The sequence below is a fragment of the Caenorhabditis elegans genome, chromosome V (genome assembly GCF_000002985.6).
Source record: "Caenorhabditis elegans chromosome V".
NCBI classification, from domain to species: Eukaryota; Metazoa; Nematoda; class Chromadorea; order Rhabditida; family Rhabditidae; genus Caenorhabditis; species Caenorhabditis elegans.
In genome coordinates, this window is record NC_003283.11 from 1,776,008 (window position 1) to 1,793,744 (window position 17,737).

The following is a 17,737-nucleotide window of genomic DNA, read 5'->3' on the forward strand; positions in this document are numbered from 1 at the left end:
GCAACGCGCCGTAAATCTACCCCAGATATGGCCGAGCCAAAATGGCCTAGTTCGGAAAACTCTTCCATTTCAATTTATGAGGGAAGCCAGAAATCCGTGTTCCATGAAACCTTGAAAAAGTTAATTGGCATTTCAAAATAAATCTACTCACATCAGTAAAAACTTCAAATAACAGAGAACACGCCGAAATTCAGAAAATAGGAGGTAGGCAGAAAGGCAGGTCCGTAGGCCTGCTTGCTAAAAAATCGAATGTTTATTTGGAAAGTTTTTTGAGCCCGATAGTTTGTCTTTTTTTTCATCGATTCTGTTAAAATCCTGCCACGTCTTCAGAGTAGGGCTTCCATGGTAGCCAGGCGAGGTTTTAGGCCTTGACGCCTGCCGGAAAGCTGCCTGCCTGCATTCGTCGCCTGCATCACTATTTGCAACTTTCTCATGTTCTCATGTCGCCCATTTCAATAAAAATTAAATTAAAAAAAGAAGAAAAAGTTTTGAAAAACCTACATAAATTGATAAATTGAATTGAAATATACGCAAATTTCCTATTGATAAATACATCACAAAGTTTTGGAAAAAAATTGTTAGAGTTTTCTCCAAATTATAACAATTCTCAACTTACGGTGAACTAAAATTTTTTAGCTTTAGCTTTTCATTCATAGAAGTCCAAAAAAATGCGAGAAAAAAAAATGACAAGCCCATTGTAAAAATCTCATGAATTGTTGAGCGATTTCTGAATTTTGGAGAGGGTAGAAGAACAAAGTTACCCATTTTGTGGACCAACAGAAAATAGTGCTCATTTGGTGGGTGACGGGGTGGGCAAAAAGGAAAGAAATGGGGAGGAGAATCCTTTGTGGACCACTTCGTCTTCCGTCTTTTCTCCCTATTTTCATTCATCATGTCTCCTCTCGTTTCGAAGAAGAAGAGCAAGTTCAAAGAAGGAAAGGCTTTTATATGCTTCATTGAACTTTTTTTGGAGCTTCTTATTAATTCGACATGGGCCTTGAATCAAAAATTATTAGTATTGTGCACTTGGTGTGCGGTCAACATGTACTTGAAAATTAGATTTTCAGTTTTTTTTTTCACAGTAATAAATTTTCAGAGAAATTTTTTTAATTTCTAACTATGGCTCAATTTTTCAAACGGACAAATATTTGGTTCTTCGAAAATATTAGAAAACAATTCTGAGAAAATTATCGATTTTAGTTGAAGACTGCAAGAAATGTGTGATTTTAAAAATACAGCGGTTCACACTTGATTTTTCTACGAAAAAAATTAATTTCCATAAATGCATGATTTTTAAAGAATTAAAAAAAAACGATGACTAATTTAAAATTGGTCGCTAGCAAAATTAATTTTTTGACTGTCGTGAATGTGAGAAAAAAGCTTGAAGTCAAAAATTCTAATAGTAAAACTCCACAAATTGAGCATTTAATGCTCAACTGCTCCAGAAAAAAACCTCAAGAAAACTACATTTTCTAGCGTAAAATAAGAAAAGAAAAAGTAAAGCCGAAAATAATTGGTTTCTAAAATGGAAAAAAAGAAGGGTGTTTGGAATGGAAGAACGAAAAAAAAGGAAAAAAAATGGGAAAAAAGACGGGGAGTACTGCGAAAAAAAGTTTATGCAGGAAATAAGAGGGGAGGTATAAGGACTTTTAAAGTGGGTATTTTATATGATTTATTCTGTATGTACTTGTATATAGTGTTTACCTAATTACCTGGCTTTGATGTGGAGCGACTTTGTAAGTGTTTCGGACAGCCGGTAAACTTTATTTGGGAGAAATGTATCTAGTGAAATTGTTAACAATATACTTTAGAAGAAATTTAGAAGGAAAAAATTCCAAAAAATTCCTACTATCAATATCTTAAAGGTGGAGTAGCGCCAGTGGGGATTTTGTCTAAATGCGCTTATAATGATTCGAAACAGCCAAATATCTTAATAAATACTCCAAACAATTTTAGATTTTTCATAATTTCCGTTTTGGCACATTGCCAAATTTTGAAAAATATGAGCTTTTCAGCTAATTCAAAAAATGTCGCATGTTTCGACCCCTACAATGTTTTAATACAAATAATTTAAACAAAATTAAAACATTAAAAATGTCGAAAAAAATTTTTTTTCTGGTTGACTTCCAAAATTATGAGTGGAAAAAACTGAGTAGTTGCCACTTTTTGAAAGTAAATAAAAAAATTTAAAAATTTTTTTGAAAAGTTTTACTATGATAATCGGTCATTTTGGGACCAAAGGAGTGGTTTTTAACAATTTCCCCACTGGCGCTACTCCACCTTTAACAGTGCTAGTGCGTGGTCCTGTCCACGGCCAAATTAAAAAATGGTTTATTTGCAAGCTGAATTAAAATTGAATAGTTTGTGAAATTTATAAGGAACATATAATGAAATTGAGCTTAGCATTTGTTGCGTGGAACACATTTCTTATCCTTGTTACGGAAGAAACCATCCTTGCACTGGCACACGTTTACAATGCATTGCATTGTGCAGAACATCTGAAAATAAAATTATAGCGTAGTCTGTAGTATACAATATTTCTGGGATATCAATGTGCAGCCGACATTCAACTAGTTTTGCGATAACACACTTGGTGTTTGAAAAATGTTCAACAATTTAATTAAAACGTATATGAGAGCTGCATAAAATAGGCAGGCAAGTAGGCGTGACAACTGCCACGTTTCAAAAATCTTACCACGTGTCCTTCGGCGCAGTTGGCTTCACAAGCAGTTCCGCACTCTTTGAAATCCTCATTTGGTCCGCATTTTTCTGAAATCTTTCGGTTTTGAAGCCTTTCTTATTATTTAATGAAGATTCGAAAATATTAATTTTAATAATGTAAAATTTAGAATTTGTTGTCTTCAAAAAAATCAAGTTTTACAATAGTACTGCATATTTTATGAGGAAAAACTTACTCGGTGCTGCCAAAACTGAAGCGAACAGGATGAAGATTGAGAGGCAGATCTGAATATTTTTACATTGTACTTTTTTCGCAATGAAAAGGAGTGCCACTGTGGATAAAATAAAACTATTAGAGACAACCGAAATAATTAATCACACCTTGTAGATCCATGAGCATGTGTCGTAAAATTGGCAAAAATATTACTTACCGTCCAAAAATTCATAGTAATTTGAAACCCCCTTTTATTGAAAGAAAATAAAAGAACAAAGTAGGGAAATAATAAAAATGAAAAATTGAAGACATTGGGCGCAGTAACCTGTTACACTTTTTGTCTCTTTGACGTTTTGAAAACAAAAAAAAATGATAAAAAAGTGATGTGGGAAATATCTTGATATCTGTTTTCATTTTACTTTCGTCAGGGGTTTGGTAAACGTTTTCAACCGTCCCTGAAAATTGCCAGAAAAATTAGAAATTACAAAAAATCATATCGTTTACAGAAACTCTTCACGGAAGTTTAAAAAAATTACTGAAAAATATGAATACTGTTTGCTAAGAGCTTCCAGACAAGTATATAACTAGGTTTCATAAACTTTGGAAATTTTGGGTCTCGCCACGAAAACGGGGTTACTGTAGCTTGACATTTTCGTGGTGGGAGCCGATTTTTGCAATTTCATCAGCCAAAAAATCAGTTTTTAAATAAATTTGCAAAAAAATTGTTTCGTGTTTTAGAATTGAATTAGAGCAAAATATTCAGAAAATTAATTTATTACTACACAGTTTCAAGAAAAGTCATTGGCAAACAAAATATCAATTCAAAAATTGACGATACTACGTTTTTTTCGGACAAATTTTCAAATTAATTTACAAGTGAAATGAGATGAGATGTGTGGTTATTTAGTTGGCGCAACCAGTGAGATACCATCAGTGAAAAGAAAAAGACATGAGTCTGTTCAAAACAGTCAATTATTTATAAGTGTTCTTGAGCCTCCATTGGTTGTATTCGAATGCTCGGCAATGCTCATACTTTTCTCCCTTTTCAAAGTTGACTGGAGCCAGCGGCTCACATTCTCCACTACAAGAACGTGGATAGCAGATGAATTGAAGGTGGTGTAGATCCAAAAGCGAAAGGAGATGGAATGTGATATAGGCCAAGAACAGGCTGTACTCCATGATGGCAAAGTGGCGGGGAACTGGAAATTATTACTATCTTGATATCCAAAATTTTGAATCCCCGGGCGAATCAGATAAGCACCGACCAATCAGCGATGCGCAGAAGGCGTGGTTAGCGTGGCTTATTGGTTGTACGCCGACCAATCAGTGATGTCGGAAAGGCCTGGCCAACGTGGCTGATTGGATATGTGCTAACCAATCAGCAAAGAGCAAAAATGGTTTAAGAAATTCCACTCACTGTAAGAATGGCACAACGACTCCTTGGTCCATCCAATATGGAACTGGAAATACTGTGGAGCACAGTAACCGAAGACAACTGCACAAACTGCACGCACAAATACAATACTTGCTTCGGCTTTCTGCAAAATTTGATTTTTGAAAATTCAATCTAGTCAAAATGTGGTGAAAAATCATACCTTTGAACTGTTAATTGATAAAACAAAATGGAAAATTGTGGGGATACACATGTTGACAACTGATACAATTGCGAAGGTGGATTTGCAGAAATGGTTTATTTCTGAAAATTTTTAATTATTAGAATGTTAAAAGGAAAGGTTTTTCTCACCCCCGTCCAGCCTAACTTAAGGGTAAGCCTGAGCCTGAGCCTAATATTAAGTCTATGCCTAAGCCTGAGCCTAAGCACAAAGCAAAGCCAAACCCAAAGCCTAAGCCTAAGCCTGAACCAAAGCCTAAACCTAAGCGTGAGTCTAAGCCTAAGCCTAAACCTAAATGAAATTGTGTAAAACTTCTTCACCTTTAAAATCACTGTGCATTGTGATAATGCTAAACATGGCTAACGCGGTGGTCTCAATTAAAGTCAACATTGGCAGCAAGTCACAAAGCCACCGAAACATTGGATTTGGTACTTCCCGCCAAAAACCATTGATAAGAAGATTTCTGAAGGATATTTGCATTTTTCAGATGCTTTCTATTACATACCTGAACACAATGCTCTGAAAAAATCGAACAGCAATTGTTAGGCATGTGGCAAGTCGGAATATCACATTGCCCCAAACATTTAATTCCAAAAGATTCAGAATTGAAAGTAGGCCATCTTTTGGGTATGTGAAAAAGGTCTGAAATTTTCAGCTAACACAATATAATCTAGTTTTTGATACTTACCCTACACCGATAAACTTTAGCGCCGTACCAAATAATGATTGAATTATCCACCAGTTCTTCATCTAGCAGAGGTGTGTAGTTTGTAGGTAGGGCTGCGAGCACCGCCGCTAAAAAAATAAAAAAAAATTTCAGCTTTATTCTCGAGAAATCGCGTCTAGCCGACATCTCGTGGGAGCCCAAGGCTTAAAAAAAAGAAATTATCTCACCAACAAATGCTGTAACCGAAATAAAAGTGAATATAAGACTGGCACGAAGTAATGGAAAATCTAGATACGCTATGTCTACATTGTCATCTTCCACGTGGCCATACTTTAGTTGCTGGTTTTCTCTGCTGGTTCGGGGCACCTGAAAAGTTACAATAAACTCTGACAATTTACAATAAACTCTGACCTTTTTATGTTTCTAATCCAATTTGCAGGTGATAATTATGAATTGTATTTATGCATAATATTTTTTACCATGTATTTACGGAATTGATTTATTTTAATGTGTTATGTGTATTATGTGTATGTATTATGTGTATTGATTTATGTGTATTATGTGTATTACTTTGTGTTTTTTCTTGGGACACGATTCGTATGGAATCGTATTAAAATAAATAAATAAATAAATAAAACTAGATATACAACGAGATATATAGATACAACTAGATAACTAGATAAACAACTAGATATTTCTGCAGTTCGGCCTACAAAATACTGCAAATGTTTACTTTAAATTAAAAATAATTTACCTTTACACAGAAATCCTCTGAGTCTTCTCCCCACTCGGCTGGCCGGTATTCATCTGTATTTACTGTAAAGGTGTGTGATGGCATGTCTGTAAAAGATATTTTCAATCGATGTCTGAAGAACGCTTACTTTAGAAAAAATCTAGAAAACAAAAAGGAAAGCTATACAAAGTGGAAAAAATTGGTGAATTTGCAAAATTGAATAAGATAACATTTGAACAATTTTTGGGAAAAAACATTCGTTGGAGAAAATCTAAACCGTATCGGAAACGGTTTTTTAATGCAATTCTTTAGAATGCCGCAACCAAAGTGACAACAATAGGAGTATATAAATAAAATACCTAATGAAACAATTTCGTCATTGGCAGCTACATATCTAAACAAATTGCAAATTGCCGAAAATCAGGAATTTCTGGTGACTGATCTTTAGGAAGCGTGAGATGAAACAAAAATAAAGCAGAAGACAACATCGAAACAAGGTCACTACAACATTTGCTTTTAATGTGAAGGAAATTCTCTAGACATGTTGACTGAAAAAAAGGTTGTTAGAAATATTGGCAAAAAGCTTTCATGTACTACAAGAAGTTCCAGCGAAATAAAATGTGATCTTTGGAAATCATAGATCATTGCAAAAAAAAAACTGATACGCCATGTCTAGCCATGAAATTTTTGATGTTTCAAATTGTAAGAAAATGGAAAAGCTGGTTTATTCTAGTGACTCATTGGATGGAACGTCATCTTAGGGTCAATAACTGATTCGGCGCCCGGCATATTGGCAAATTGCCGGAATTGAAACTTTCCGGCGAATCGGCAAATTGGTAAATTGCCGGAATTAACGATTTCCGGCAGATTGGCAAATAGGTAAATTGCCGAGTTTTCCGGAACATTTTCGGCGAATTGTGGTTTTGCCCATTTTTTTGGAAATTTCAATTTTAATAATAGGCAAAATTGTAAGCTTACATTTATTCTGAAAAAGTAAGAAAATTCTATGAAAATATCTTTTGAAAAAACGGGAAAAAATTTCAAAACGGCACATTATTAAGTGTTATAAAAAATCCCTTTAAAAACTTCCGGCAAATTCATGTTCGGCAAACCGGCAAATAGGCAAATTTGCCGAATTTGTCGACAAAAAATTTGCCGAACTGCAATTGCCACAGTGCAATTTAAAAAATAATTTTTACTGACCAGAAATAATTTCTAACAAGCGTTTTATCGTTCCAGCGCTCTATAAAATCCACAACAGAACTACTTCAGGACACAGTTTTATTTTTTGAATCATAAAATTCTAGGTCAAGAGGATCAGGTATATCACAAAGAATTTTTTTCCTTTTGACAAAAGGCGTATAATGAACAGCATAAAACACAGCATGCCATCCTCTCGGGATGATGGAAATTAGGTGTTGATCTCTCGATCATTTGCGACTAGACCTCTTGAGAAGTTTGTATTTTGGTTTTGAGTGAAAAGAAAATTCGGGAGCATTTTTCATAACATCGGAAAATCGCAAAAATAAACGTTTTCCAACAAAATTTTAGCTGCATTTATTTTTGAGAATTTATATTCAAAAATAAGTTAAGTTCTCATAAATACATAGGGTCAAGTGATGGTAAACCTATAATTTTTCAAAAATAAAAAGCCGAAAGATGTCGGCTGCCGTAACCTTTATGATAAAGCCATAATAAAGCCAGTAAAAGCTTGTCGCTTTCGAAAATTCAGAAAATCAAAACAATAGTTTGTTTCAGAATGAGAATGTAAAAGACAAAATAAGCATAACTTAAAAATGGCTTAAAATCGACCAAAATCTTCACAATGAGAACCTGCACCCAAAAAGCAAAAATAGAAGGCAGGCAGACAAGGAGGCAGGCATGGAAAATAGAAAAAAATATGTCGGAAATTCTAGGGAAATAGTTTGAGAAAAGGAACACCTGTGCCGCGTCACAAGAGATCCTTTACCCTTTGCAAAACTGATAAAACGGACGTCATCGTATGCAGAAAGAAAAAAGATCGCAAAAACACACATATATCCACTCAACACACGAATAGAGACAGGAAAAGCCAAAAACAAGCATTTTCTGGGCAGAGGAGGATGAGGAGAAGCGGCCACTAGAAAGTTGTTGTGGCTATGTGGTGGAGAAGGAGAAAAACCTTAACACACGAGAACTGACCAGAATCCATCAATACGTCGTTCAGTGACAAGGAATTATCAAATGAGGTTGGTTGGATCGGGCAGTCTTTGTTCTTAAAGAGATGGGATTTTTTTCAGCAAATCATTTTCACCGATTTCCCGATTTTACCCGGTTCATCTGAACTTAATCAGTTTTGGATTAAAATCATATTAGAGAAATAATCTAAAAGGTTACAGGTAAAAATAACGGTGTTAATTTTTGCGAAAAAACTACCTATTTTCAAATTTTTCGTTAAAAAGTGTTGTGTAATTTCCAAAAAAATATCTTGTCGCAAAATGTAGGTGTGTTCAAAAATTGGTCATTTCTAACAGGAAAAAATATTGGGAATTTTTGACAATTTTTCTAAAAATTTTTTAACTTGGGAATATTTTTAAAAAAATTTCAAACATAAAACATATGATTTTTTGATTTTTAATAATATATCAAATACGAAAAATGCGTATTTAAAGGAAACTAACAATAGATTTTGTTGGAACAGGAACATGTCAATGAGAAAAGTGAATATGCGTTATGAAGATAATAAGAATGCGAGGTAGATCACTTGTCAACTGATGAAATGTTCAGAGATCAAGGGAAGATGATTTGGGTGGTTTTGCAGAGCGCATGAGGTGAAGCTTATTTAAAAGTGAAAAGAGATCACGGATAAGGTGGTGATAAGAATTGTATCGTTGTCTTGGTGAACCTTAGGTTAATGATAAATTTGATTACCCACTCCTGGTACTTGTTCGATCTACAAAAAATGCGGGAAAAGAGACGCAGAGTTTTTAACTGAATTCGCATGGTTAAGGACGTGCTGACGTCACATATTTTTGGACAAAAAATTCCCGCATTTTTTATAGATCAAACCGTGATGGGACAGCTTGGCACCACGTGTACTGAAAATGTCAGAGCATGTTACGCCTTTCTTTTTTTAAGCTCTATTTTTTTTATCACGAACATAATTCAAAATTCTTTATACAGAATATTTTGGGGGAAGATTTTACAATTTAAAATAGTAATATTTAAAATTTTCTGAAATTTGCCGGAAAATTAAAACTATTTAAAAAACAAGTAGTCCAAGAAATTCAGCGCGAAATCCAAACTCAATTTTTTTTAAGAATTGGCGTGAATTTATGTTTAAAGTTGGAGTAGCGCCAGTGAGAAAATTGTTAAAAACCACTCCTTTAATCCCAAAATGACCGAATATCATAATAAAACTTTTCAAAAAAATTTTGAACATTTTTTATTTACTTTTAAAAAGTGACAATTACTCAGTTTTTGCCACTCATAATTTTGGAAGTAGACCAAAAAAATATTTTTTTCTATATTTAATTTTTGTTTTAATTATTCGTATTAAAACATTGTAGGGGTCGAAAAATGCGACATTGCTTTGGATTTCCTCAAAAGTTGATATTTTTCAAAAAGTTGGCAATTTGCCAAAACTTCGACCGAAAATTAGGAAAAATCTAAATTTTTTGGAGTGTTTTATAATGATATTCGGTTGTTTTGGATCATTATAAATGTATTTAGACAAAATTCCCACAGGCACTACTCCACCTTTAAAGATGTTCATAATATTTTTGCACAAAACTCAATACTCAAAATTAATGTTTAATTGTTGAAAAATATCGGTGAGCAACATAGTTTACAAAAATAATTGAGCGTTTAGGATTTAATTGAAATTCAAAAGCAATCAATTCCATTCCACCAAAAAAACCAACAAAAATGTGGAAGCAAACCGGCAAACGCGTTAGATCGGTGGATAGAGATAACAAGCTTACATGGGAAATAATGAGTGAAGATGGAAATTGAGTGGTTGTTGGCAGAATGTCATATTGCTTCTCTTCTTCTTTTTCCCTACTCCCTAGTTCTAACATTGGCAATAAACTGGCAAAACTTACTGTGGAAACTACTAGGCATACATAGCTAGACGTTTTTCGGATATGTCTGTAGTATGGTGCGGTTTTATGGAGATGATAATGAGATAAGTGGAGGGACAAACAAGAATTGTGATGATTGGAAGATAAATTGTGATTTTTTTCAGTAATATTCTAGCTATGATTATATGGAAAAAACTTTAATACAAGAACAAGGATATTTTTGACTATATCCATTTTTACGAAAAATCGGGGAAGTGTAAACCTGCATACTTGCCTGCACGCGGGTCTGGTCTTCTTCATTGAATTTTTCGCGCTCCACTGACAATCGCCTGCAGGACAACACGTAGGACACTCGTGTAACCCATACGGATAAATACATCTTGTTTTACAATAACACTGAGCCGCGACGCGACACGCAACGCGCCGTAAATCTACCTCAGATATTGCCGAGCCAAAATGGCATAGTTCGGCGAACTCTTACATTTCAAAATACGAGGGAATCCAGAACCGCGTGTGCCTGGTTGCTTATGAAACTATGCAAACGCGCCCAAATGCAAACGGACTCCTCTCGGACATTGCATTTTATATATACTTTTCTGACACGATTTTCTATTTGAAAAAAAAAACTACAAAAATAAGCAAAACCAAAAAGAAAACCGAAGAAAAACCCCAAAAAAATAATGAAATCGCAACGGAAATCTCCGAGAGGACTACACGGCCGAGGATTTTTTTCTTGTCCGCGCTTTTGTTAGACCGTTTTTAAATCGGCAACTGGAGTTTTCTAGTCCGCGGGAATTTAATTTAGGCCAGCCAGCCTAAACTTACCTCGTGCCTACAGATTTACCTTCTGTCAAACTAAAACTTAAACAGAAGTTCAAAAGTTGTAAAAGCCGTAACATAAGACAAACTAATGATGTAATCGTTAAAATGAGACTGAAAAGTGAAATTGGCGAGAAATTTCAAAGTTTACATAAGAAACTTTACGCACATATACACTGCATCAGATAAGCTTCAGCCTTTTTACAAAGGCTGAAGCTTATCTGATGCAGTGTATATGTGTGTATATGTTTCTACAGGCAGCTATCCTCCTTCAGCTGTTCTTTTTTGAGATGATCAAAGGGGAAGGCATTTCCGTGTGTGGACAAGGTAAAAGGGGTAAAAGGGGTGGGGATGGTCAAAAAAACATACATAATTTAAGAAGCTTATCAATACAACACGGAAGCATGATTGCAATATGAGGATATGGAATAAATATCAATTGAGATAATTACTTTTATTCTGGAATTGTCGACCTGAAAGGTTAAAGGAAAGCCTGAAAAGTTTTGCCTAAATACACTTACATACTTTGGGAAATTGTTGACAATTTTAGCTTTTCACAAGAATTCTTAAGCCATTATATTCCAAATTTGAACCACTCTAAATGCTTGCTGCGGTTTTTTAAAACATATTTCCGGCATTAATATTAGAAAAAAAATTCGGTCAAGTTCAAGTGATTTGAAGCTTTGCTACAAAAACTATTATTACAAAATTTGCTGGAAAATTTTAAATGTGGTGTAGCGCCAGTGGGGATTGTGTCTAAATGCACTTATATTGATCCAAAACAACCGAATATCATAATGAAACACTCCAGAAAATTTTAGATTTTTCATAATTTCCGAACAAAGGTTTGGCAAATTGCCAGAAATTTAAAATATATGAGCTTTTGACTGTACTGCAGGTACTGTAGTGGTACTGTAGGTGTACTGTAGATATACGGTAGGGTTACTGTAGTTTAGGAAAATGTGAATTTTTATCTTTTGGAGAGGTATTGGGTTGGGAGTTGGTGATGGATAATGTCAAGGTACAATAGTGGTACTGTAGGAGTACGGTAGGATTACTGTAAGGTTACTATAGTTTTAGCAATTCAAATTTTCTCAAAGTACAGTAACCCTACGGTAATCCTACAGTACAACTACAGTACCTTGACACTATCCATCACCAACTCCAACATAGCAATGTCGCATATTTCGACCCCTAAAATGTTTTAATACAAATCATTTAAACAAAATTACAGTATAAAAAATGTAGAACAAACTTTTTCTTTTTTGGTGGACTTCCAAAATTATGAGTGGCAAAAACTGAGTAATTGCCACTTTTTGAAAGTAAATAAAAATTTTTAAAATTTTTAATTTTTTTGAAATGTTTTATTATGATATTCGGTCATTTTCGGATAATGTGAGTAGTTTTTAAACATTTTCTCACTGGCGCAACTCCATTTTTAAACCATATTTCAGTCATTAGTGTTGAAAAAAATTTCGGTGACTTTTTGTTTTAAATTTATTAATTCAGACGTCATTCCTAACCAGGTGTTGCCCTAACCTTTACAATGCAAACCTTATCGAGAAAATTAATCAAACTAGGAAATAAGAGAATACATAATAAAAAAAGAAAATCCCATGGCAACCAACACGTTTTCAATTTACACCTTGCATTGGTGTCACTAAAGTGACTTTTTTGTTCGACTTGAACTTGGATTTCCTTGTGGAGAAAGTTAGGAATGAAGACTTTTCTTATTCTTGCGATGCTTATTGAAGATATTGTTACCATTAAGTGTAATTGTTTGGGGAGTATGGGGTGAGTTTTTTTTTCGGATCAGGCTTTGTCTTAAAACTTTTGAGTATAATAGTTTCCAAAATGTCTTTATTTTAAATTTGAAAGACCTTTCCTGTCAAACTAATTTAATGTTTTCAGCGAATTTTGTGACAATGGATTTTGTGAAACAACTTCGTATTGCATGACTTCTTGGGTTTCTATCAACGGACAGATCACTGCTCAGGTAATTTTTTTAAAAGATTTTTGGAAGCAATGAATCAATTTTAAAAAGGCTCTACAGAGCTCAATTTAATAACAAGTATTCTAAATGAAAATTGGCATTGCAAAATTAAAGGTGGAGTTCCTGAAAAATAGACAATTTTTTTCAAAACTTTGAGCGGTCATTTTTGAAAAATTCTCAAAACGTCTCAATACGAAATTTGGTAGTTTTGGACCATTTTGGGCCTAAAAAAGCAAAGTCGCAAATTTCGGTACTCCATTGAGGTGCACCTTTAATAATCTTGATAAAAATGAATCGACAAACGATTAATTTTCTCTTCAGAAATAATTTTTTGAAAACCAGAAAAAAAAGAAATTGAGCTATTGAAAAAGGAAAACTGTGCACACATGTAAAAAATCGGGGGGAGCCTGTGAACTATAATTTTTGACAAAAAATATTGGCTATATTTAAACTTTGAAGATTAAACTGTAAAATTTTTTAAAAAGTGCTTTAATTTGAGCCGGGCCGTTTTTTGCAGCATGATGGCTTTTATAGGAAAGGTGTTTTATTTTCAACTCAACTTTCAAAGATCCAACAAAAACATTCAAAAACAAAATGCGGTAATTCAAGAAATCTTTTCCTGATTTGAACCACAATCTACATCGCCATATGATTTGTGATAAAACTATGATCAAACCGTCATCAAACAAATATTCGTTTGTTCTCTAATAAATCTACAAGCAGGTCATACCAGATCATTTTGCATATCTGTTCACTTCCTTTCCAAAACTTCTACACAAAAAACTTGATAAAACCTCTCGTCACCTATTTGCAGGACTGTTTGACAACCCGCACCGATCTATCGGATCGACAGTGTCAGACGAATCGGAAGGGACTCGTTTCGTGCGTCTGTACGTTTCATGAAGGCTACGGTAGATATGTTGACGCGCGCGCATGCGCAATTTTCAAAGTCTCCGTGCTTCGGTCACCTGTTTCTTTATTTGGCGAAAGGGAGATTAATGATCAAATTAGCTAATCTGTCATTCTTTAGTGGCAGCTATTTTGGACTTTGGCCTTTTGAGGGAAAATAGTTGCAAAAGCTTTTATTTTTTGTAAAGTGAAAGTAAGAAAATCGCAATCTACTAGTTTAAATTTACTATTATTGTAAACCCTAAATAAGTAATAAACAACAAAAATATTCAATAAACGGCGATAATTAATTTTTTAAAACAATTTTCGCATGTTGCAATACTGAATAATGGCCAACTTGGAGATTTTAGCTGAAAATGAATTTTTCAATTAAAAATGATTTTTTGAAAAGTTTTCAATGCATCTCAATTTGATATTTTGATGAAATTTGGGCATTTAGATAATAATATACCTTTAAAGGTGGTGTACCGAAATCTGGGAAATATTTTTAAATGACTCCAAATTTTCCCCTGATTCCGAATATCTATGTGAAAAAATTCAAAAAAAATTCCCTGATTTTATATTTTTCATTTGCGTACCCATGAGATTTTTCAAATGCGAGGCTAAATAAATTCTCCTTGGAGCGCATTTGCTCCATTTTATTTTCTCCATCAATTTTTATTTCTTTCAGTGTTCAGCTATTTTCATACATTTTTGTTCTAATAAAATGCCTAATGTTTTCCGAAAAAAAACCCCATACAATACGACAAAAATGAATGAAAATAGCTGAAAACTGAAAGAAATAAAAATTGATGGAAAAAAAACGAATGGAGCAAATGCGCTCCAAGGAAAATTTATTTAGGCGCGCATTTGAAAAACCTCATGGGTACGCAAATGAAAATCGCGATTTCAAGCTTAAATATAAAACCAGGGAAATTTTTTTTAATTTTTTCATTTAGATATTCGGAATCAGGGGAAAATTTGGAGTAATTTAAAAATATTTCCCAGATTTCGGTACCCCACCTTTAAGTAGTCTTCATAATTTTCAATGTTTAAAGTTCTCTCATTAGAGCTCGTTTTCTTACAGCAATTTCAGGGCAAGCAAGTGTATGAGAAACTTTCGCGCTCTTTTTTTATACTATCCATATAAATTCGTATGGAATCGTATTAAATAAATACAAATAATAATAAAAAAAATAAAGTTTTGAATTCAAGTTTCAGGTAGCACTGATATGTGTAACGTCGACACGTTTTCTATTCCGACGGATATTGTTCTCACTGCCCCACCAACAATCAAATGCTATAATAAGTTTGTGGATGATGATAATTTCTGTTTTGGGCAATTTTGCAGGTACTCAAGACAGTTGGTAAGTTGATTGGTCAGCCTATTATTTGGAAAGGTAGTTACTTGATCTGAAAAATAAATTTAAGCTTAACAAAAATCTATAATTATGGTCTAAATCTTATAAAATAAATGATAGCATAATCATTCAAAAATTGATAGCTTCCAGGTACCAAATGACTTTGGCGATGTGCAAATTTCCTCATTTTTTCCTGAACGGGGATGTAGTGATTTGGAATGTAAGGAAAAAGTTTACAAACTATCCGCTACCCGAAATTTCAGATAATCATGACCTCGCCTCAATGAATGTTTGCTACACGAACGATGAAATGATCGTATGTCAATGTAACACAGAATTTTGCAATAAAGATCAGCCATTCGATGTGCCGATGGGAAATTTACTGTGTTATTACAACTCTAACGGCAAGCCAGGAAACATTCCTGGAATGAAGTACTGTCGAGGTGAACGATTTTTTTTCCCAAAAAGGAATATTAAATTTGTTTAAAGCCCGGACGCTATATCTTTTACAAAACTTTTCTAACGGTAAAACTTTTCAAAAAAACTGAATTTTTTATTTTTACCCTTTTTTTTTACAATATTCAAAAAAAAACTCTGTTTTCACCTATCATAATTTTAAAAATCGACCAAAAAAAATTTTTCTGCGATTTTCACACTTTATTAAAAGTCTGTGCGTCTGTGGCACGTGTTGCCAGACTGTCCCATCACGGTTTGATCAACAAAAAATGCGGGAATTTTTCGTCCAAAAATGTGACGTCAGCACGTTCTTAACCATGCAAAATCAGTTGAGCACTCTGCGTCTCTTCTTCCGCATTTTTCGTAGATCTACGTAGCACAGCGAACTAGAGCGAGAATCGCGAACAAAAAAATTTTGAGAGTTCGCAATGGGGCGTACTTGCATAGTTCATTTTTTACTGTTGAAATTTTCAATCAGTTGTTTTCTATGCACTCTTTGGAAGAAAAGGAAATTTTACTTCGTTTTGCAGGCAATTTTGGAAAGATAAATATTTAAAATATCAATTAAAAAAATAATTTAAAAAATCCGGCCAGTATTGACGGAGCCTTAGGCATTTTCCCAAAAAAGGAATACAGTTTTGATGTAAATATTCACCAAAATCTTGAATTTTAGTTAAAAAACAAGCTGTGAGGAGTGTGCTGTTTCTGATTATAACCTTTAAAGTTGTTTATTCACTATTCTGAGAAAATTTATTGATTACTTCAAGCATAATGGTCTAAAACAGGCACAAATTTGAAAAACTCTCATTTCTTTTTTATTTTCAATATTATCTCTCATTTTCAGTACTGATCAACCTAACAATTATTTTTTAAAAATTTTCATAGCAAAAGGGCACAAAATAACAGCAATTGGAACCATTTTTAGAAAAAATAAATAGGATGCACATTGAAATAGAACAAATATGCAATATTTTTCTGTAAAAACTAAAAATTACTATACTTTGATAGTACTAAGATGCATTTTACAAAATAGGAGATCCATAATGTTTGTTTTATTTCCGATAAACACCCTGCAATCAGTTATTTGTTGAAAATTCGGAAAAAAAGCGAAATACGCGTTTTTTGTATTTTCTGAACTAAAAATTGCAACTATATATTTAAAAAATCTACTAGAATGTGTTTTTCTGATAAATATTTCCTTATTCTCCCGAAATTATCGATGAAAAACAGCAAAAACACTTTCAAAGTTTCACTTTTGATACAGAATGCAAGCGCGCCCCACTGCCCACATCAGATTCTCATTGGCTGAAAATTCGTGCCCTAGGTCGCTGTGGCGTAGATCAAACCGAAATGAGACACCCTGACACCACGTGCTGCGGTTTTTTCCCCTGAATGACAGAATACAGTCCCAATATACCTAATATAACTGTAAAAAAATTTATAAAATTTATAAAATTTTTCTACATTTTTTCTGATTTTTTTAAACTTTTAAAAATATTGAAAAAAAAATTTAAAGAGCAAAAGCACGTTCTTTTCGAATTTTACTCCATTTTTCAGGTCACCTATGTTACGTGCATACTAATTATGATATCATCAGTCGAGGCTGTATTAACGTTAGTGATGGTGGTCCGGAAGAGCTGAAAAAGAAGGGCGGATATTTGTTATACAGATTTTGTGATGAAGACTTGTGCAATGGAGAAATAACTGCAGATCCAGTTGTGAATGTGGAAGGTTCTGGGAACCTCAGTTGATTTATGGGTTTTATTTGAATTTAATAAAGTTTTCATTCAATGCGTATCCCTACTCATTATTTTTTATGTGAATTTATATAAGTAATTCAGTAGATACTTTGAATGTTATCTAATTTTAATGAGTTGCCTTAAAACTTGATAACACGACCATAATTCGCTGAAGCTTTAAATTTGACTTACAACTCGATAATTTAAAATTCACTTAATCTTTTTTCTGTGGAAAAAAATCTGAAAAATTGAAAAATTATGTTTAAAACAATGATCAAAGAGAAAATGAAGCAAGATCAATTGATAGAGCAGGAAAGCGTAAAATTATAAACTTACAATTAGGGAATTAAAAAATAAATCAGCCATTTAAAATAATATTGCAACATTAAAAAAAATCGTTCAAAAAATAGAAAAATTCAATAAATTAAAAAAAAAATTAAAATCGGTATATTGGTACTGTTTTCTGTCACTTACAATAAGCAATGCAATTTTTAAGTGCGCAACCAACATGGGT

At 33.5% G+C, this 17,737-nt stretch overlaps 3 protein-coding genes and 1 non-coding gene across 8 annotated transcripts; 1 reads left to right on the plus strand and 3 right to left on the minus strand.

Annotated features, from left to right (window-relative positions):
• Positions 1 to 2,315: 2,315 nt before the first annotated feature.
• On the minus strand, positions 2,316 to 3,229 carry F36H9.4 (TIL domain-containing protein; the record flags this gene model as incomplete). 3 transcript variants are annotated; one of them, NM_182422.4, is made up of 4 exons in its annotated part: positions 2,316 to 2,498; positions 2,696 to 2,769; positions 2,916 to 2,964; positions 3,111 to 3,229. In NM_182422.4, 4 exons carry the CDS (start codon positions 3,123 to 3,125, stop codon positions 2,400 to 2,402), a joined length of 237 nt encoding a protein of 78 aa, NP_872222.2. The 3 variants fall into 3 exon arrangements, 2 of the variants coding, with proteins under 2 accessions (NP_872222.2, NP_001300104.1); NR_132515.1 differs by lacking the exon at positions 3,111 to 3,229 and having other exon boundaries at positions 2,318 to 2,498; NM_001313175.3 differs by lacking the exons at positions 2,696 to 2,769; positions 2,916 to 2,964; positions 3,111 to 3,229 and having other exon boundaries at positions 2,400 to 2,498.
• Positions 3,230 to 3,647: 418 nt separating this feature from the next.
• Positions 3,648 to 6,015, minus strand: F36H9.5 (uncharacterized protein). Its single transcript, NM_071102.3, has 8 exons — positions 5,928 to 6,015; positions 5,401 to 5,539; positions 5,195 to 5,301; positions 5,012 to 5,148; positions 4,827 to 4,969; positions 4,489 to 4,589; positions 4,311 to 4,431; positions 3,648 to 4,092 (listed from the first exon to the last, which is right to left on the minus strand). Exons 1-8 carry the CDS (start codon positions 6,009 to 6,011, stop codon positions 3,866 to 3,868), a joined length of 1,059 nt encoding a protein of 352 aa, NP_503503.1. The 5' UTR covers positions 6,012 to 6,015; the 3' UTR covers positions 3,648 to 3,865.
• A 6,434-nt stretch (positions 6,016 to 12,449) lies between these two features.
• Positions 12,450 to 17,279, plus strand: F36H9.2 (DUF7622 domain-containing protein; the record flags this gene model as incomplete). Of its 3 annotated transcripts, NM_071103.3 has the most annotated exons (7): positions 12,450 to 12,580; positions 12,698 to 12,782; positions 13,594 to 13,669; positions 14,889 to 15,034; positions 15,179 to 15,248; positions 15,292 to 15,471; positions 17,042 to 17,279. In NM_071103.3, 7 exons carry the CDS (start codon positions 12,504 to 12,506, stop codon positions 17,233 to 17,235), a joined length of 828 nt encoding a protein of 275 aa, NP_503504.1. The 3 variants fall into 3 exon arrangements, with proteins under 3 accessions (NP_503504.1, NP_001300102.1, NP_001300103.1); NM_001313173.3 differs by lacking the exon at positions 12,450 to 12,580 and having other exon boundaries at positions 12,741 to 12,782; positions 17,042 to 17,235; NM_001313174.3 differs by lacking the exons at positions 12,450 to 12,580; positions 12,698 to 12,782; positions 13,594 to 13,669 and having other exon boundaries at positions 14,900 to 15,034; positions 17,042 to 17,235.
• Positions 17,280 to 17,540: 261 nt separating this feature from the next.
• Positions 17,541 to 17,561, minus strand: 21ur-14173. The gene has a single exon (NR_068617.1).
• Positions 17,562 to 17,737: the final 176 nt, after the last annotated feature.